At 38.1% G+C, this 21131-nt stretch overlaps 1 protein-coding gene and 1 pseudogene across 9 annotated transcripts in view; both read left to right on the top strand.

The window, feature by feature from the left end:
* INO80D (INO80 complex subunit D) overlaps positions 1–21131 on the top strand; it is an 83229-nt gene that overhangs the window by 14718 nt on the left and 47380 nt on the right. For 3 of the 9 annotated variants that reach the window (XM_076005858.1, XM_076005859.1, XM_076005860.1), the window contains exons 2-3: positions 8613–8859; positions 15853–16598. In XM_076005858.1, coding sequence (XP_075861973.1) covers positions 8642–8859; positions 15853–16598 — 964 coding nt within the window. In that variant the 5' untranslated portion in view covers positions 8613–8641. Of the gene's footprint in view, positions 1–4270; positions 4436–8414; positions 8508–8612; positions 8860–15852; positions 16599–21131 lie in introns of all 9 variants that reach the window. The other 6 variants (XM_076005856.1, XM_076005854.1, XM_076005853.1 and 3 more) reach the window with 4 other exon arrangements.
* Positions 3397–3496, top strand: LOC142872403 (uncharacterized; annotated as a pseudogene).

Below are 21131 nucleotides of genomic sequence, written 5' to 3'. Positions count from 1 at the left end.
AGCTCAAGAAATAAAATGATAAGATAACAGAAGGAGATCAGAGTGAGCTGATGGAACCAGAGTATAAAATAAAAGAGAAAAATATGGTCATTATAGAAATGAGGGTCACTTTCAAAGCAGCAAATACACACTATAGCTGGGGATAATGGAGGCAAGCTTGAGAAATTTGAGCAATCCAAAATCTAAAAAATAGCTAGGTGTGATGGCCCATGCCTGTAATCCCAGAAACTCGGAAGGCTGAGGTAGGAGGATCGATTGAGCCCAGGAGTTTGAGGCTGCATTGAACTATGTGAAATATGGAGTGCAGTGAGCTATGATTGCACCACTGCACTCCAGCCTAGGCGACAGAGTGAGACCCTATCTCTTAAAAAAAAAAAAAGGAAAAAATAAATATGAAGGAAGACTAGAGAGATAGTGACAGATAAGGAATATAGTAAATTTAGCATATCAATAATCAATATCCCCTGAAGATGTCAGCAAAATAAATGAAACAGAAAAACATTTTCAAGACATTAAGGAAGAATTTCCCAGGATAAAAGGAGATTTGAAATTCTAGAGCAGTTTCTAATCTTTAAATATAAAGACTTTTATTGTTAGATCAAAATATAAAAAACAAGTCCCTTATAAAGTCAAGAGACTACTAGCCTCAGGCTTTTCCAACATGAAACAATATATATATCAGTAGGTAAAAAATATATGACCGAAGATTTTATGTCCAGGCAAGCTATAGTTAAGTGTAATACCAATTGATTTATATTTTCAGACAGAAAAATCATGGGTTACAGTTGCCATAAATAAGTTCCTAGGGGGATGGAAAAGAGGAGACTGTGTTATTATAGTTTTCCATTCATCTTTTGATTCAATAGTTTATAAGTTAAAAGGATTAATGAATAGCATTGAATAAATTTAAATATAGAACTAAAGTTAAAATCTTTTAAACTATGCAATGTAAAAACAACATTATAAGGGAAAAAACACTGAGATCTGAGGACGGGTAGGTGGTTGCAAGTGTGGAAATTTTTCTCATCATTCATGGTGGGATTGCTATAATGCTAAGCGTACTAGTTTTCTTAGTATGGAGTAAAGAAGTGTTATCTAAAGGAGAGAGACTATAAATCTTCCAAGGAAACAGACTACAGTTGACACTTGAACAATGTGAGGGTTAGGGTGCCAACTCTCCAGGTCGTTGAAAATTTGCATGTAATTTTTAACTCCCTCAAAACTTAACTAGTAATTGACTAGAAGCCTTTCTGATAACATAAACAGTTAACTCATATTTTGTATGTTATATGTATCATATACTGTATTCTTATAATACAGTGAAGTAAGCTAGAGAAAAGAAAATGTTATTAAGAAAAGCATAAGGAAGAGAAGATATATTTACTATTCATTAACTGGAAATGAATCATCATAAAGGTCTTCATCCTCATCTTCCTGTTGAGTAGGCTGAGAAGGAGGAAGAAGAGAGGTTTGATCTTACTGTCTCAGGAGTAGCAAAGGTGAAAGAAAATCCATGTATAAGTAGACCTGCACAGTTCAAACCCATGTTGTTTTTATGTTATTACATAGTGAAATATGTAATAAAAAGATCAAATTAAAACAATGCACTAAATAAGAGAATTTAAAATGAATTATCTATTAGAAACATAAAATTATAAATTGGATAAACTTATTAAAAGATAAGACTAAGGGGCCGGGTGCGGTGGCTCACACCTGTAATCCTAGCACTCTGGGAGGCCGAGGCGGGCGGATTGCTTGAGGTCAGGAGTTCAAAACCAGCCTGAGCAAGAGCGAGACCCCGTCTCTACTATAAATAGAAAGAAATTAATTGGCCAACTAACCACTAATTTATATAAAAAATTAGCCGGGCATGGTGTCGCATGCCTGTAATCCCAGCTACTTGGGAGGCTGAGGCAGAAGGATTGCTTGAGCCCAGGAGTTTGAGGTTGCTGTGAGTTAGCCTGACGCCACGGCACTCACTCTAGCCTGGGCAACAAAGCGAGACTCTGTCTCAAAAAAAAAAAAAAAAAAAGATAAGACTAAGATTGGAGCAAAAAGTCAAACCCAGTAAGAGGTGCATCTAAAAAAAGGATCAGCAAATAATATGTATATTTTTTACTTTTTTGCATTTATTTTATGCTGAATGTATTCCCATGCCATAAGTTTTTGTTGTTTCAATTTTTTCTGGGATTCCTTCTGTGCAGCCTCCTCTTCTGGTTTTGGAACAATTTGTTCCTTTTGTGTAAGGGTCATCTCAATGTGGCAAGAGGAGTTCATACATGGGTTAAGCTGACCATGAACTCTGTAAGAGTGGTAGTGCATCTTGGGTGCTTCGTTCATCTGGATATACTCAGTGACCAGAGAATCTATAATACGTCTAAACCCTCACGTTCAGCATTACTCTCTGCATTTCTAAGCATGTGCAGCAAAAAATCAACACTCTTTTTGGGCCACCGACCCTGTGTCCAGCCCCATTCTTTGGCCTGTGCGCACCTACCAACTCCACCATTATAACATCAGAATGGTACAAATTGTATAAAGTGACATCTTTCAGATACTTGGTGGTTTTTTTTGTACATGCATACCTTTGATGGCCTGTGCAGTTTCACAGGTGTTCTTAAAGTGAATACAAAGATTTGAACCTCTTGATTTAAATGATTTCGTAGGGTTTTCTGGGTCAAGTGATTAGTGAACTATTTACACAGATCGCTGCAGGCTGTGTAGATGGAGAGCAAATAATATTTTAGTAAATATTTTAGGCTTTGTGGCTGTACAGTCTCTGTTGCAGCTACTCTGCTGTTATAGCACAAAAGCAGCCATGGACAGTATGTAAATGAATTAACATGGCTGTGGTGCAATAAAACTTTATTTACAAAAACTGGCAGTGGGTCATGTTTGTCTTATAAGAAATAGTTTGCTGACCCATGGTCTAAAATACAGTGCCTCAGAAAAGTTGAGAGCAAAAGTGTGGGCAGATCGGCCGGGCGCGGTGGCTCACACCTGTAATCCTAGCTCTCTGGAAGGCCAAAGCGGGCGGATTGCTCGAGGTCAGGAGTTCGAAACCAGCCTGAGCAAGAGCGAGACCCCGTCTCTACTAAAAATAGAAAGAAATTAATTGGCCAACTAATATATATACAAAAAATTAGCCGGGCATGGTGGTAAATGCCTGTAGTCCCAGCTACTTGGGAGGCTGAGGCAGGAGGATTGCTTGAGCCAGGAGTTTGAGGTTGCTGTGAGCTAGGCTGACGCCACGGCACTCACTCTAGCCTGGGCAACAAAGCGAGACTCTGTCTCAAAAAAAAAAAAAAAAAAAAAAAAAAAAGTGTGGGCAGAGGCTTGATTGACAAATTCAAACCAAATATTTGTGTCAGATAAGATTGAATTCAAGACAAAATGGTGCTTGCTTGGGCAATACATATACTAAAATAGGAACGATATAAAGATTGGCATGACCCTCGCACAAGGATGACACACAAGGATGACTTCACAAATTTGTGAAGCATTCCATACTTAAAGAAAAAAAAGGACAAAATGCATCACTTGAATTGAATTTTTTTTTTTTTTAAAGAGACAGAGTCTTGCTCTGTCACCCAGGCTGGAGTGCAATGGTACGATCATAGCTCACTGCAACCTTGGACTCCTGGGCTCAAGCAGTCCTCTCAGCTCAGCTTCCCAAGTACCTAGGACTACAGGCCTACACCACCACAGTGGGCTAAATATTTTATTTTTTGTAGAGATGGGGTCTTGCTATGTTGCCCAGGCTGGTCTTGAACTCCTGGGCCCAAGTGATCCTCCTGCCTTGGCCTCCCAAAGGGCTGGGATTACAAGCATGAGCCAGTGTGCCTGGCTGAGTTGAATTCTTAAAGATTGACAGTCTAATGATCATGCATCTCATATACTAAATAATATTGTGCTAAAATGTATACCAACAAAGGTTATATGCAGAAACAGACAGAAATTAGATTATTATAGGGGATTTGTTTTTTTTTTTTTTTTTTTTTTTTTTTTTTTTTTTTTCTGTATTCAGCAAATCCAATGGGGATTTGTTTTTGTTTTTCTTTTTTTGAGACAGAGTCTCACTTTGTCGCCCAGGCTAGAGTGAGTGCCATGGTGTCAGCCTAGCTCACATCAACCTCAATCTCCTGGGCTCAAGCGATTCTACTGCCTCAGCCTCCCGAGTAGCTGGGACTACAGGCATGCGCCACCATGCCTGGCTAATTTTTTTGTATATATATTTTTAGTTGGTTAATTAATTTCTTTCTATTTTTAGCAGAGACGGGTCTTGCCCAGGCTGATTTTGAACACCTGACCTCGAGCAATCCGCCCGCCTCCTCCTCCCAAAGTGCTAGGATTATAGGCGGGAGCCACCACGCCTGGCCCATTATAGGGGATTTTGATACAGTTCCTCCAGCCTTTGACAAAGCTGACAGACAAAGTAAGTAATAAGTAAGGTCATAGGGATTTAAGTAACATTATATATGGTATAACAAACAATATACCCTGGAAACACTGAATGTTCCTAGAATGCTCCCAAGAATACCTATTAGGCCCTAAGGGGAAATATCAGCCAAATCCAAAAGGCAGAGATATATGCAGATTATATTATTTCTTCTTAACTAGAACTAAAACAAAAATATAAAACAGTACCATCTGAAAAAATTAAGTAAATCTTGGGTCAAAGAAGATATTAAAAAGTCAAATCCAAATGAACTAGAAAGCACTAATAATCAAAATTCTATGTATTAGTACCTATGGGATATGGCTAAGGTAGTACTCAGAGGAAAATTCATAGATGTAAATAAACTACTGTACAAAGAAAGAATGAAAATAAAAGAATTCAACCCAAAGAGGTAGGAAAAAATAAATGTAAAGAAAGGAGAAAGAAAGTATTGTTAGTGAAGATAAAAGCAGAATTTGATGAATTAGAATACAGATAAATGGAGGTAGTAATAAATCAAAGAGTTTTTCTTGTTTTATAGATGGTGTTAAAAATATTAAACACTTCATCTCTAACTCAGCAATAAAAAAAAATATTAAACAGACAAACTTATTAAATCTAATCACGAACAAAGAGAAAGTATAAATATCACATATATATCAACATACACAGCATTAAAAAAGAATCACAGATATTTAGAAAGTTAAATGTAAGAGGTCACTCTGCTTAATTGTATGCAGATAAATTTGAAAACCTGAGCTGTTGCACAAAACAACACTATTAGAACCAGGCAACTTTCTAAGGAACAAGATAACAAATACTTTTTAAGTTGTTCAGCAACATGGAAAAAGAGAAACATTTTCTAAATTATTTTTGAAACATAAATATGGATACCAGATCTGACAAAGCACACAAAAAGAAAACTCTAGACCATTCTGAAATTACAAAAACCCCAGCTATTAGTTAGTCAGCATCATGTTAAACGGGTAATACACAATGACCAAGTTGCTTTTCTTCTTATATCTGGGAATGTAAGAAGAGTTCAGTATCTGGAAATGCTAAACACTGTAGTTTTTAAAAAGTGCAAAAGAGAAAAATGATCACTGTCTAAATACTGAAAAAGAGTTTGGTAAAATTAACCTTCAATTCTGAGTAAAAACATGAAAAGCAATAAAATAAGAATTACGACTGACTTGATAACTTCTTTAACATAATGGGAAATATGTCTTATTTATTCCCAATGTTGACTCAAAGCAATTCTCATTTAAATTTAAGAGTAATGGTGTCGCCATTATTAACATTGTTCTAGCAGTTCCAGCTAGTTCAATTTTTTAGGAGGAAAATATGCATAAAAACTGGAAAGAGCTGGGCATGGTGGCTGGCATGTGTAGTCCCAGCTACTCAGGAGGCTGAGGCAGGATTGTTTGAGCCCACGAGTTTGAGGTTGCAGTGAGCTGTGGTCACATTACTGCACTCTAGCCTGGACAACAAACAAGACTCGGTATCTTAAAGACAAAAACGAAAACTGGAAAGAAAGGGGAAATCATCAATATTGACAGAGGATACGCTTGCATACTTAGAATATGTCAGGATAAAAAGTGAACATTGCCTTTCTTATCTGTTCATCCCTGCCCACAGTCTTCTATGATTTATAAGATATTCTCAGACATGTAGATATGTAGGCTTCTTTTTTCTGTAAAGGCAATCAAACCTATTCTATAAATGACTTCTTTTATTTACTTGTATCCATGGTATTTTTTTTCTGAAGTTCATATAGATTTACTTGAGCTAATTTGTGAAAGATATACTCAGCCAGGTGGATGAGTAGAGCAAAGGGAGTATAAAAATGAAAGATGATGGGTTTGCTTTGAAATATTTTCTATCCTAAACATTCAGATCTTTAGGACAGCTAAATTTCAATTTTTAGTCCAACTTTTCATCGCATCCTTGTAAGGTAAAAAGGGAAAGCTCTTGTTTTTTTTTTTATATTCATGTGTGATTAGATTTACTTAGTAATGAATATGATTTTTATTCACTGAGCTAGTATTTCAGGTGTTTTGTTTTTCCTACTACAGTAAGTGAAGTGTTACTCGAGGAGAATACAAATTCTTTACCTTATTACTGATAAGTGTAATGTAGTAATATATTAAAAGAATTAACATTTATGAATAATAACTGCCATTTGTCCAGTGCTTACATGTACTAGGTGTGACACTTAGTATATTGCATGCTTTGTATCATTTGATCCTTAAAACAACCTGATGATAATATTGCTGCTGTTATTATCCCTGTTTTATAGATGAGATAACTGAAAAGCTAAATGATTTGCTCAGGGTAACACAGTAAACAGCAGATTTTGGACTTGAGCAACCATGTCTTCTGACACCTTAAGCATTTATGTATTTGGTTATTCACTGGTGAAGAAAAGGGTATTTCTTGACTTTTTCGGTAGCAGGTGTCTAAACTGTTCCATCAGTCATCTTAATGGGAGGGTGGAGGAGTGTGGGCTAGACCAGCTCACTAGGATTCTGACTTCACAAAATAGATTGTTTCTGTCTGGTGTTAATATAAATGCTCTGTTGGACCTTTTTTTGTATGGAGAGGTAGTGAGTGGGTATTGTATAATTTCTTCCTTCCATTTTTCTTGTTTTCTTTCTTTTCTTTTTAATTTAGAGACAGGGTCCTGCTTGATTGTCCAGGGTGGAGTGCAGTGGCATGATCATAGCTCATAGCAGCCTCAAACTGCTGGGCTCAAGTGATGCTCCCGCCTTAGCCCCTCAAGTAGCTGGGACTACAGGCACAAACCACCACACCTGGCTAATTTGTTTTTTGAGATAGTGTCTTGCTGTGTTGCCCAGGCTGGTCTGGAACTCCTGGCCTCATGCGATCCTCTGGCCTCAGCCTCTAGAGTAGCTGGGATTACAGGCCTTAGCTACCATGTCCCACTCTTCCTTCCGTCTTCTTATTGAAGAAAGACTTTTGAGAAAGACTCATAAGTCATGATTGTTATCCTAGTTAGTGTGACTGGAAGCATGGTGTGGTGCACAGCACTGAACAGAATGATGTAAATGTGGTCAGGTGACTAGTCTTTGGGCCCAAGAAGTTTATAGAGTTTGGATGAGATAGGTATGGGGAATTTTAGAGGGAAAATAACATTTTTTTTAAAGCAGAAATTTGTTCTATTTTGTATTCCATGAAAACAGTTGTTACAAATTGCCAAATATTTTGCCAGCATATCAAAAAAAGCAGAATTGGCCGAGCACGGTGGCTCACGCCTATAATCCTAGCACTCTGGGAGGCCGAGGCGGGAGGATTGCTCAAGATCAGGAGTTTGAAAGCAGCCTGAGCAAGAGCGAGACCCCGACTCTACTATAAATAGAAAGAAATTAATTGGCCAACTAAAAATATATAGAGAAAAAATTAGCCGGGCATGGTAATGCATGCCTGTAGTCCCAGCTACTCAGGAGGCTGAGGCAGCTGGATTGCTTGAGCCCAGGAGTTTGAGGTTGCTGTGAGCTAGGCTGATGCCACGGCACTCACTCTAGCCTGGGCAACAAAGCGAGACTCTGTCTCAAAAAAAAAAAAAAAAAAAAAGCAGAATTTCTGAGGGAAGTTTTAGATCTACATTTTATTCTATTGACATTGTAAAGGGATTTAGGTTCTGAAAATACAAACAACAGTAATGGAAAAAGAAAAAGAGAGACCTGCCACCCGTGACATTCATTTGGGTGGAAAAGTTCTGCTGCTTTGAGATATTTGTAAAACTTAACCAGATTAAATGTTATTCAGTTTGTTGGGAGTGGGAGTAAGGTAACTTACTATTTTTTAATGCCTCTTATATTCTTATTATTGGGATGTTGGACTATAATGAAGAATCTATCACATTAAGAAGGGTGATATTGTAGCATTTTACATCCTGGGTGAGCTAGCTTTGCTTATTTCTGTTTGTTAACTAGGACTTTTGATATTTTTGTAGACAATCTGCTTCATCTTGATTCTGCAGCATTCCAAACTGTGGTATCCTTGGGGTTCTCTTAACATTGCTATGGTGCAGAAGATTTAAAATCAGGTATGGCTGTGGGGCCAGAAGCCCCTCAGTGAAATTATCAACTTAACTCTGCCTTATACTCTCTGATTTATCATTTGGGTTTCTTTTTTTGTGGTGGCCTTTTAGCTGATGTTCACAAGGAATAGAGTCACGTGATGTATGAAGGGAAACATATACACTTCTCTGAGGTTGACAATAAGCCCTTGTGCTCATATAGCCCCAAACTGTGCAAGCAGCGGCGACTCAACGGCTACGCTTTCTGTATCAGACACGTTCTGGAGGACAAGACTGCCCCCTTCAAGCAATGTGAATATGTGGCCAAGTATAACAGCCAACGCTGCACCAACCCCATCCCCAAATCAGAGGATCGCAGGTAAGAGCTGATCACGAGATTTAATTAGCAGACTTAGAATTTTCCCTTTTCATGTCTTGTCCTGTCTTCTCTCTTTCTCCCCCTCTCTCTCTTCCTTTTTCCCCTTTTCTTCCCTTCTTTCCTTCTCTTCCCTTTGATTCCCTCTCTCCTTCCCTTCTTTCCTTCCTTCCTATGTGATAAATTTAAATGTTGAGTTCTGGGGATAATCTAAGTAAACTTTGCAATACTTCTAATAATGAAAGATGGCATTTTAAAAAAAACTCAGTAGTAAATTTAGGGAATTATTTGAAAAGTATATTTGAGTGTTTTATTCTTTTTATTGATTTCATGGGACTTCTGGAATTATTAAAAAACATTTTTCCCCCTGAGAGTTGCTGCTTGAAGTCTTGGTACTGATTGGTTTGGTTTGTGGCCTTATAAAGTAGTTCCTGACTTCTCTGCTTAGTTTTATCATTTGCCTAAATGAGATAAATGATAAGAACTAATTAGGTCTTGTAATAAATGATAATATTGGGGGTTTTTAATCTATGTGTAGAAGGTAGGAAAGAATATATACTAATTGAAAAATAATTAGAAGTATTACTTGAATTATTCAGATTTACTTCCTACCAGACTGCTAAGAAGTGTTTGATGTTGTTTTATAATCTTTCCTTTTTTGCTAAAAAGTTTTCCAAATAGAGGATGTTTACCATAATTTAGAAAACTATTTTGACATTTAGGGTAGGCCTTATCATTAGAATGATGAGTTTATGCCTTGCTGATTTATTTTTATTTTTTTTTTATTTTTTTTTTTTTTTATTTTTTTTTTATTTATTTTTTTTTTTTTGAGACAGAGTCTTGCTTTGTTGCCCAGGCTAGAGTGAGTGCCGTGGCGTCAGCCTAGCTCACAGCAACCTCAAACTCCTGGGCTCGAGCGATCCTTCTGTCTCAGCCTCCCGAGTAGCTGGGACTACAGGCATGTGCCACCATGCCCGGCTAATTTTTATATATATATATCAGTTGGCCAATTAGTTTCTTTCTATTTATAGTAGAGACGGGGTCTCGCTCTTGCTCAGGCTGGTTTTGAACTCCTGACCTTGAGCAATCCACCCGCCTCGGCCTCCCAGAGAGCTAGGATTACAGGCCTGAGCCACCGCGCCCGGCCTATTTTTTTTTTTTTTTTTTTTTTTTTTTTTTTGAGACAGAGTCTCGCTTTGTTGCCTAGGCTAGAGTGAGTGCCGTGGCGTCAGCCTAGCTCACAGCAACCTCAAACTCCTGGGCTCAAGCGATCCTTCTGTCTCAGCCTCCCAAGTAGCTGGGACTACAGGCATGAGCCACCATGCCCAGCTAATTTTTTCTATATATATTAGTTGGCCAATTAGTTTCTTTCTATTTATAGTAGAGACGGGGTCTCGCTCTTGCTCAGGCTGATTTCGAACTCCCGACCTCGAGCAATCCGCCCGCCTCGGCCTCCCAGAGAGCTAGGATTACAGGCGTGAGCCACCGCGCCCGGCCGTTGCTGATTTAAAAAAAATGAAATGAAACCTGGTGCTGTCTTTAAAGAAGGAGTCTTATACTGGTTATTCATCTTTCATATTCTTAGGAAGATTCACACTATCTTTCACATATAATTTCTTATTCATGTCTTGTTTATTTTAATTCTCCAGAGACCATATTGATCATTGTATGACTTTAGAGAGAGATGCCTGCTTGTTTTTCAAGTTTCACATACTTGTTATCTTTAGATAGAAAATTTTAACCTTTTGCTTCTATCTTAACACACACACGCACAACCTTCATCCATGTTCCTGTACTAAGCAAATGTCACCTGCATAAATTGGTTGAAAAGGAATCATGTATTTTATATCAGTTGAACACTTTACTCTTTTTTTTTTGAGACAGAGTCTTGCTCTGTTGCTCCTAGGAGACTGCAGTGGCATCATCCTAGCTCACAGCAACCTCAAACTCCTGGGATCAAGCGGTCCTCCTGCCTCAGCCTCCTGAGTAGCTGGAACTACAGGCTCATGCCATGATGCCCAGCTAATTTTTCTATTTTTAGTAGAGATGAGGTCTCACTCTTGCTCAGGATGGTCCCAAACTCCTGAGCTCAAGCAATCCTCCCACCTCGGCCTCCCAGAGTGCTAGGATTACAGGCGTGAGCCACCACGGCTGGCCACTTTTTACACTTTTAATATGAAATAAATAATTTGTGTTGGTAGAGAGCCCAACAAAATGAGTATGAATAGTATAATGTGATTTGGGAACACACTCTTAGAATTTCTAATGAGCACTTGAGGCTTCCAAATTACAATACCTGAAAGTTAGAAACAGCTGTTTAATGAGACAAGGAATAAAATTTTAATCTCAGGTAAGAAAGGGATCTATGGTCTAGTTGATTTTAGTAGACTGCAAATGATAATTTCTTATCCCTGCCCTTTTTTAACCTGAAGATAGATAAGGTTGGATTCATTTTTTTTTTTTTTACTTCAAGCCGCTTTGTAAACATATCTCTATAATTTTATCTTAAATACAGTTTATCACAGTTGCAATTGGCAACCTTGTAGCTGTTTTTCAGTTGAGCTGAAGCAAGTATTATCTTAATATGAAGTGTGAGTCCTTCCAAATTTCCCCGGAACATTAATTGTCTGAAGCATCTCCACCTTTGTTTTTGAAGTGGTTTCCCCTTTTTAGGACTAGAGGGGAAGGGAAGGACTTTTGTTTCTATGTCAAGAGAAGCTGTGCTTATTAAGTACTAAGTTATGTATTTTTTCCAAATTTGTCCATGACCATATGAATATAAATGTTATCAATATTTTTGTTCTTTTATAGAGTTTGAAAATAGGTTAAAGTGTATATCAGGAGATAATAGTCTTGTGTTAGAAATCTAGATTGCATTAATGTAATAATGTATGTAAACCTGTGTATAAATATTAATAGTTATAACTACACTGTATGACATAAGGTAGTAAAGATTAATATTCTTTTGCAAATGAGCTTTCATTATTGGGTGTTTTTTATTTTATTTTTTTTGAGACAATGTCTCGCTCCGTCACTTGGACTAGAGTACAGTGGTGTCATAGCTCACAGCAACCTCAAACTCCAGGGCTCAAGGGATCCTTCTGCCTCAGCCTCCTAAATAGCTGGGAGTTTACGTGGGTTCCACCATGTACGGCTAACTTTTCTATTTTTTGTAGAGATGGGATCTCGCTCGTGTTCAGGCCTGTCTGGAAACTCCTGACCTTCAGCAGTCCTGCTCTGGCCTTGGCCTCTCAGAGTGCTAGGATTATAGGAGTGAGCCACTGTGCCTGGCCACATTGTTGTTAATGTAGTAACTCTTTGAGCACTTAGGGAGTTGAGACGGTTTTATGTGTTGTTTTAGAAAACAAATTCCCAAGGACTTTTTTTTTTTTTTTGAAACTGAGTCTTGCTCTCTTGCCTCGGCAAGAGTGCCGTGGCATCAGCCCAGCTCACAGCAACCTCAAACTCCTGGGATCAAGTGATCTTTCTGCCTCAGCCTCCTGAGTAGCTGGGACTACAGACATGTGCCACCATGCCTGGCTAATTTTTTCTATATATTTATTTTTAGTTGTCCAGATAATTTCTATATTTTTTTTAGTAGAGACAGGGGTCTCGCTCGTGCTCAGGCTGGTCTCAAACTTCTGACCTCAAGCAATCCTCCCGCCTCGTCCTTCCACAGTGCTAGGATTACAGGCGCCACCACGCCCGACCCAAGGACTTTTAATTGATAAAGTTATCTGGTTGGTGGTCAGCTAGAGGAATCTTCTTAATTTCTGGTTTCTAACTTAATTTGGCATGTATTGTAAATGTTAAATTATAGGTTCTACCTTTTTGAAATAGAGTAGTGTTATGCTCAGGGAAGTACTGGTAAAGTCCGTTTTTTATATACTTGTGCAGTGGGAAGCTAAGGCTCATGATAGCCTTGGTTTCTTAGAGACAAGTAGTTATATTAAATTGGTTATTTTATATAATATTTTAAATGCATTTGCTATAATTTTATACCTATTTTTAGTAGTATATATTTGCAAAGAAATTTTCTTGTTTACTGAACATTTATTCTTTTTTGAACAGCTTAAGATATGATTCACATACCATACAATTCATCCATTTAAAGTGTACTATTCAGTATTTTTTACTATTGCACAGGGTTGTGCAACCATTGCCACAGTCTAATTTTAGAACATTTTCATCCTTGCAGAAGAAACCCTCTACCCATTAGCAGTCACTCCCTTGTATAGCTGTTCTTTTAGACTAGAAATTAGTATTTGCCTGCTCATTTTAAATGCTATTCATAATTAGGTAAGCAGTTTTAGTTACAAATAATTCTCCTCTTTAGAAGAAACAGGGTTTTTAAGAGTTCTGACTATCTGTGATAGTGCTGACAGCGTGGCTAGTGTAAGGTAGGCTTGAAGGAGGGCCACGTGGGCCTATCAGCCTTTGCTGTACTTCCTAATAGAGCACATGGTGGCCTTGGTCACCAGCCGGGGCTGCCCACATGTATGTGACAGAGAAGTTTGGTTTCAAAATTTTAGAAACCGTATCTCCCCCATCTCCATACTAAAAAAAAAACCTAATCCTTTTTGTTAATTTGAAAAATGAGTTGAAAACAAAAATAATTTACTCTTTATTAATTTTTTTTTCCTGTTTTGGCAAAACTTCTTGGTTAGAGCAGTTATACCTTTCCTTGCTGGCCATGTATGGGCTTTATTAATTGATTCTGATTTAGGTCCCTTAAACTCAGGGACCTAGCTCAAACCTACTAGGAATGTGTGCCCCCCCCCACACACACATGCACTTATGCACATACACATACGTGGTATAGGGTCTCTTTATTGGCCAGAAAGCTTTTTTCTAATAGGCCTATTTAAAATAAAAGAATGCCTCTGACGTTTATTTCTAAGACAAAACAATAAAACTCACTGTCTGTCTCCCTCTTACTCTGTGTGTGTGTGTGTGTACATTATATTCTTAGTATTTTGTTTTTTAAGAAACAGGGTCTTGCTCTGTTGCCCAGGCTGGAGTGCAGTGGTACCATCAGAGCTTGCTACAACCTCAAACTCCTGGGCTCAAGTAATCCTCCCACCTCAGCTTCTAGAGTAGAGACCACAGGCACACACTGCCACCCCCAGCTAATTTTTTTAAAAATTATTTGTGGAGCTGAGGTCTTGCTATGTTGCCTGGCTGGTCTTGAACTCCTGGTCCCAAACTTCTGGCCTCAAGCTATCCTCCCACCTTGACCTCCCAAGGTGCTGGGATTATTGGTGTGAGCCACTGTGCCCAGCTATTAATATGAATTGACACTTTTTACTTTATTACTTTTTTTCCCAAACTGAGTTCTGTGGAGATATTACCTGTATGCCACAGTAAATATAGGTTCCATTTTCAAATAACTTTGGGCAACACTTTTAAATGGGTACACTTCCTTCTTTAAACTTCATAATGCATGTTACTATACAAAATGTTTTGAGAAGTCTTACAGCAGTTACAATAGGATCATTGTTTAATTTTAAGCCAGAATTTTCCAAATGTATTTAAGTGTGGAATACTTTATTTATTTCTGAGATGAGATGTCGCTCTTGCTCAGGCTGGTCTCAAACACCTGAGCTCCTGAACTCAAAGGATCCACCCACCTCAGCCTCCTAGACTGCTAGGATTATAGGCATGAACCACCGCACCCGGCCCAACATGGCATACTTTTAATATACTGTGGAATTGTGTGAGAAATACCAGTTTGGAAAATACTATTTCTCTACTGGTTAAAAGCCTCCACAGGTTTTCAGTGTGGTTAATGGGCATAACATGTATTGTGCTTTCTCGTTATGTAACGGGAATTTATCCTTTTGTAGGTTTTTTTTTTTTTTTTTTCTGGAGGCAGAATCTCACTCTGTTGCCTAGGCTAGAGTGCCATGGCATCAGCCCGGCTCACAGCATCCTCAAACTCCTGGGCTCAAGCAATCCTCCTGCCTCAGCCTCCCGAGTAACTGGGACTATAGGCATGTGCCACCATGCCCGGCTAATTTTTTCTATATATTTTTAGTTGTCCAGCTAATTTCTATATTTTTTTTAGTAGAGATGGGGTCTCGCTCTTGCTCAGGCTGGTCTCAAACTCCTGAGCTCAAACAATCCACCTGTCTCAGCCTTCCAGAGTGCTAGGATTACAGGCATGAGCCACCACACCTAGCCTATCCTTTTGTAGGTTTTTTAAAATAGCATTTACATTACAAAAGTTACCTACTCATTATTGAAGATTGATGAGAATCTTCATGAGCTTTGATTTTAGTTCAGGTCTTAGCTCTGTCACTTTCCATATGGGAAGTAGTTTGGGCAAGTTAATTAATTTCTGTGAAGCTTCATTTCCTCATCTGTATAAAGGGCATTATTTTAGTACCTGTGGCAGATAGGTACTAGAAGAGATAATTCAAACGTTCTTATATCTGGCTATTGAGAAAGTCATTTCACCTATAATCCCACTGAACGACAGTTTATTCTTTTACTTTCTCTTTCCATGCTATATTCTCTCTCTCCCCCTCCCCCCCGTGTGTATGTATGTGTGTGTGTGAAGCATACTGTAGATACTTGACATCCTTGAGGCTTATGTCATAAGATCTTTGTGAATCTCCAAATACTTGAATGGCATTGGAACATATGTTTTTTTCCTCTGTAAGAGAATTTTAAGTGATCCTTCAGACTCTTGATGAGTTACTCTGTGTGCTATGAATAGAGAATAACGAAGCCATGTGAGGAGCAAGAGTTGAGTGGTTATCCAGGGCCACTCACTGGCCACCTTCGCACATGTACAGTCCACATGCCTGTCTCAGCATAATTGCACAGACTTTGAGGATTTCGTGAAAGTAGTAGAAGTTGCATATTAAATTGGTGAATGCCAATAGTCATGCAATTTTTAATATATTAGGATTCACGTTTTATAATAGTGGTATATTCTGCTTTTCTTAATGTGTATCATAAATATCTTCCCACGTGTGTGTATTTTTAAAGGTACTGCAACAGCCACTTGCAGGTACTTGGCTTTATCCCGAAAAAAGAGAGGAAGAAAAAGAATGATCCTATAGATGAGGTGAAGGTCAGGCACCAGATGGATACCATGGCCTTTAGCCTGGCGGTGCCCACGGTGGCCTTGAAGATGCCCAACGGACTGGATGGAATGTCCCTCTCTCCACCTGGGGCAAGGGTCCCTCTCCACTACCTGGAAACTGAATTGGAAGACCCGTTTGCTTTCAACGAGGAAGACGATGACCTAAAGAAAGGGGCAACTGTGAGAAAGAAGTTGCAGAGCAAATTGGCCCAGAATCGGCAGCGCCAGAGAGAGACAGAGATTTTAAAAGTTCGACAAGAGCACTTTAGTCCCCCTCCTGCACCTTCACAGCCGCAGCCTCCGCAGCAGCACTCCCACCTGTCACCTTTATCCACTTCTTTAAAACCTCCAGCGCCACCGCAGGGTTCAGTCTGCAAGTCACCTCAACCTCAGAACACCAGCCTACCAATGCAGGGAGTGGCACCCACCACACACACTATAGCACAAGCAAGGCAGCTGTCTCACAAGAGGCCGCTGCCCCTCCTGCCATCCAGTAGGGCTCCTGTCGCGGACCCACCCAGGACTGACCGGGTCCTTATGAAAGCCACAGCCTTCTCTCCACACTTCTCTTGTATAAGTCGACTGCAGAGACTGGTGAAACTGTGCACCCAAAAACATCAGCTGGACACTGATCTGTTTCCCCATTTAGGTGAGTTATCTAGTTTATCATATATCATACATGTATAATAAAATAAAATGTGTTCTGTTGTGTGGGGCCTCACTTTCCTTAACAACCATCATGTAGGGCAGAGTGGAACAATAGAAGATTCTGTATTTAGGTAGACTGCCTTAAAATAAATACAGTCATCCTTTGGTATCTGTGGTGATTGGTTCCAGGATTTTCCGCAGATACCAAAATTGGAAGATGTTCAAGACCCTGCTATAAAATGGTGCAGTATTTGCATATACCCTATATATAAATATTCTCCTGTATACTTTAGAGCAGTAGTCCCCAACCTTTTTGGCACCAGGGACAGGTTTCATGGAAGACAATTTTTCCGTGGATGGGGCTTAGGGGAGGTGGGGGTGTGGGGGACAGGGGAGGGGGCACAGGTGGCGATGTGCGGCCTGGTTCCCAACAGGCCACAGACCAGCACTGGTCCATTGCTGGGGGTTTGGGGACTGCTGCTTTTAAGCATCTCTAGATTACTTATAATGCTTAATATAATGTAAATACTGTGTAAATAATTGTAATACGGTATTATTTAAGGAATAACGATGAGAAAAAGTCTGTACATGTTTAGTACAGATGCAATTTTTTTTTCGTTGAATATTTTGATCTCCGGTTGGTTGAATCCATGGATGCAGAAGCCATGGATACAGAGGGCCAACTATATGCTACTGGAGATTATAATACTTGCGGAATCGGACACAGAAATTGGGAGTTGGGAATTTAGAATTCCAATCATAGTTTTTATTGTAGTAATAGCAGTATTAAAAGGCAGTTGTGTTTGGTTGTGTGCCTTTCTGGACTTAGTGCCTGTACATCTAATTGAAGTTCTGGACATGTTTTATTGTAGAAATAATCACAGCGTTCTTAATATCTACTGACTGTAAAAACTTTGACTGTTTAAAAGTTCCCAAGGTATTCCTGTTTATGATTTAAAATGAGAAAATACACACAAAACTTTTTTTTTTTTTTTTTTTTTTTTTTTTTTTTTTTTTTGAGACAGAGTCTCACTTTGTTGTCCAGGCTAGAGTGAGTGCCGTGGCGTCAGCCTAGCTCACAGCAACCTCAAACTCCTGGGCTCGAGTGATCCTTCTGCCTCAGCCTCCCGAGTAGCTGGGACTACAGGCATGCGCCACCATGCCCGGCTAATTTTTTATATATATATCAGTTTGCCAATTAATTTCTTTCTATTTATAGTAGAGACGGGGTCTCGCTCTTGCTCAGGCTGGTTTTGAACTCCTGACCTTGAGCAATCCGCCCGCCTCGGCCTCCCAAGAGCTAGGATTACAGGCGTGAGCCACAGCGCCCGGCCACACACAAAACTTTTAATTTAATGTAGTTAAATATCTGTTTTTCCTTTGTTGCTTCTGAATTATCTGTTTTGCCTGAGAAAATCTTCCCCAATACAAGTTTATGCATGTATTCTATATTTCCTATTAATAGTTTGATTGCTTTGTTTTGGTTTTGTTCATTTAAACCTTGAATTCAATTGGAATTCATTCTTGAATGTGGTGTGAGCTATAATTCTTACCTCAGGAAAAATTATTTTAATGACATGACAACAATAGAAAAATGAGCAAATTATAAATGGTCAATAAACAGGTGAAAACCTCAATCCCTATAGCAGGCAGGAAATACAAATTAAAACAATAATGAATTACCAGATTGGCAAAATTTACTTCCAGTATCGGTGAAGATATGGTATCACAGATATTGCTGGTGAGTAATTTAGCACTGTCTACTATTTAAGCTCATTTGTGGGATTCTATCCTATGGGGAAAAAAATATATCAAAATGTAAGGATATATGTGCAAGGATGTTTATTGTAGCATTGATTGCAGCTTTAAAAATCTGCTAATAACCTAAACAAGTGCTAGGAAAATGTGAATAAATTATGGTTCATATATGGTTTATGAAATATTATGCAGCTGTTAAAAAGGATGAATGAAATCTGTATCTTTTGTCTGAGATTGTGCCTATTGTATGTTAAGAAGTAGGAAAAAAGAGGCATTTGTATTATCCCATTTTTGTAAAAATAAACAAATGAGCAAAGTAAACAAGGGACATCAATATATCTATTGATTAGGTATGAATAGATGTGTGCCTATTTCTTTTGTACGTAGAAAAAAGTATGTATACTACCAGGCTGTTAACATTGGCTAGTATAGGGAGAATGGAATTTGAGAGGAATTATTTTTTGGGAGATGAGAGTAGTAGCTTTTCTTACATAGCATTTTATTGTTTTACCTGTTTATAAACCATGTATGACTTTTGGCAATTAAAAAAACTAATAAAACTTTAAAATAGGTAAGCAAAAATAATAAAACACTCCAAACCCTATTAATACCCACTTGTTAATATCATGGTTTATCCTTTCAGACGTATAAAAGTGGCTTCTTACTATACATAGTGTTTTGTAACCTATTTTAAAATTTTTCATTATAATGTATTTCCAAGTCATTAATTTTTCATGTACAACATAATTTGTCATGGCTGAATTCTATCTCCAAGTTAAGCCTTTTCAGTCAGTATCATTACAGACTGTTAGAGATATAGAGCTTTGTAGCAAAATAATTGCTGCCACATCTTTGATTTTCCCTTCAAATATGAATAGATTGCTAGAAGTGGAATTGCTGATTCTAACCTTTTGCATTTTTTAAGAAAGTTTTTGATATATGTTGCTAAATTTTTCTTGAGAATTATTTTGTTGGCTTACCTTCTTTCAACAGTGTGTGAGAATGATGGTTTCTCTAAATCTTTGTCAGCCCTGGGTATTATTATTATTATTTTTGTCTTTGCAAATTGTATAGAAACTTTGCTTTAATTTGCATATCTTACATCAGTGTTTCTAAATTTTTTGGTTTTAGGATCCTTTATGCTTAAATGTAATTAAGTTCTATGGTGATAGAGCTTTTGTATATGGGTTATATCTATTGATATTTACTGTATTTGAAGTTAAAACTGAGATATTTTCTGCAGCATGGGCTCAAGAAAACACTGAGATATTTAACTATTAATTATTTTTTAATAAATTTTTTAAAGACTTTATTTATTTTGATTTTTTTGTTTGTTTGTTTTGGAGACAGAGTCTTGCTTAGTTGCCCCTAGTAGAGTGCAGTGGCATCGTCATAGCTCACAGCAACCTCAGACTCCTGGGCTCAAGTAATCCTTCTGCCTCAGCCTCCCGAGTAGCTGGGACTACAGGCATGAGCCACCATGCCCGGCTAATTTTTTTCTACATATTTTTAGTTGTCCAGCTAATTTCTTTCTATTTTTTTTTTTTAGTAGAGATGGGGTCTCACTCTTGCTCAGACTGTTCTCGAACTCCTGAGCTCAAACAATCTCGGCCTCCCAGAGTGCTAGGATTACAGGCGTGAGCCACCTATTTATTTATTTTGAGACAGAGTCTTGCTCTGTGGCCCTGGCTGGAGTGCAGTGGCATCATCATAACTCACTGCAACCTCAAACTCCTGGGCTCAAGTGACCACTGTGCCTGGCTAATTTTTCCTTTTTTTTGGAAGTAGAGACCTGGTCTTGCTCTTGCTCAGGCTGATCTTGAACTCCTGAGCTCAAGGAATCCTCTCTCCTCAGCCTCCCAGAGTGCTAGGATCACAGGTGTGAGCCACCACACCTGGTCAATATTAACTGTTGATTCTTTCAAAAATAATAACAAACACACTACATGTCAACATGTTCTTTTTATGAAAAATAGTTATATTTTCCAAAATGAATATAATGAGAAGAGTGGCATTATTTTACATTGTTTTGCGAATCTTAATGTCTGGTTCACTAGAAGATAGCTGGATTCTTATATTTGCTTCACAGTCTTTTTTGATATGTGGTTTTTGGTTAGGAGATAAAAGTACAGCCTCACATATAGGTTGTTGGAAAAGGGAGTATTTTAATCTCCTTTTTCAAATGATTATGTATATTCTTTCTTGATTCTACACTGAAACTTGACAAGTTAAAGATTAGTTGCAGTGTGGAATCTGTAACCATATCAAGGAACTTTTCATACTGTTGTATTACAACCCATTGGGTCTTTTGTTCTTTGAACGGATCTTTTATCCATGCATGATTTTGTAATATCATGTGTTGGTCATTTGGAAAACCCTGGTTTACTTAGTTATACAGATATTCCAAATGTTGATACATTTCATTATAGTATGAAATTTAAAAATCACATTTGCTAATAAACCATCAATCTCATCAGAAAAGTCTAACTATTGGGAAGTTGCCAAGCTCTCAGTGGTAAACTAGAGTTTTCCAAATATTGAGCTTTCAAGTGAAAACTCAGATTTTATCATTGACATCGATAAATACTGTCAGTTGTTTTCCTTGACGTGACAGTCTCTTGGTGTTCATTTTTGGGAAAATGACTGCCAAATATCCAAGTCTTAAAAACCATAGTTTGTCAGACATTCTTTCAAATAAAAATGATGTCAAATGAAAAAAAAAAGCAGCTTATTATGGTTGCAGCTAAACAACTGTACAAGTGCTCTTCCTTGAGAC

Source organism: Microcebus murinus, chromosome 8 (genome assembly GCF_040939455.1).
Source record: "Microcebus murinus isolate Inina chromosome 8, M.murinus_Inina_mat1.0, whole genome shotgun sequence".
NCBI lineage: Eukaryota > Metazoa > Chordata > Mammalia > Primates > Cheirogaleidae > Microcebus > Microcebus murinus.
The sequence above is the reverse complement of the archived record's forward strand: the minus strand, read 5'-3'. Positions and strand labels throughout refer to the sequence as shown.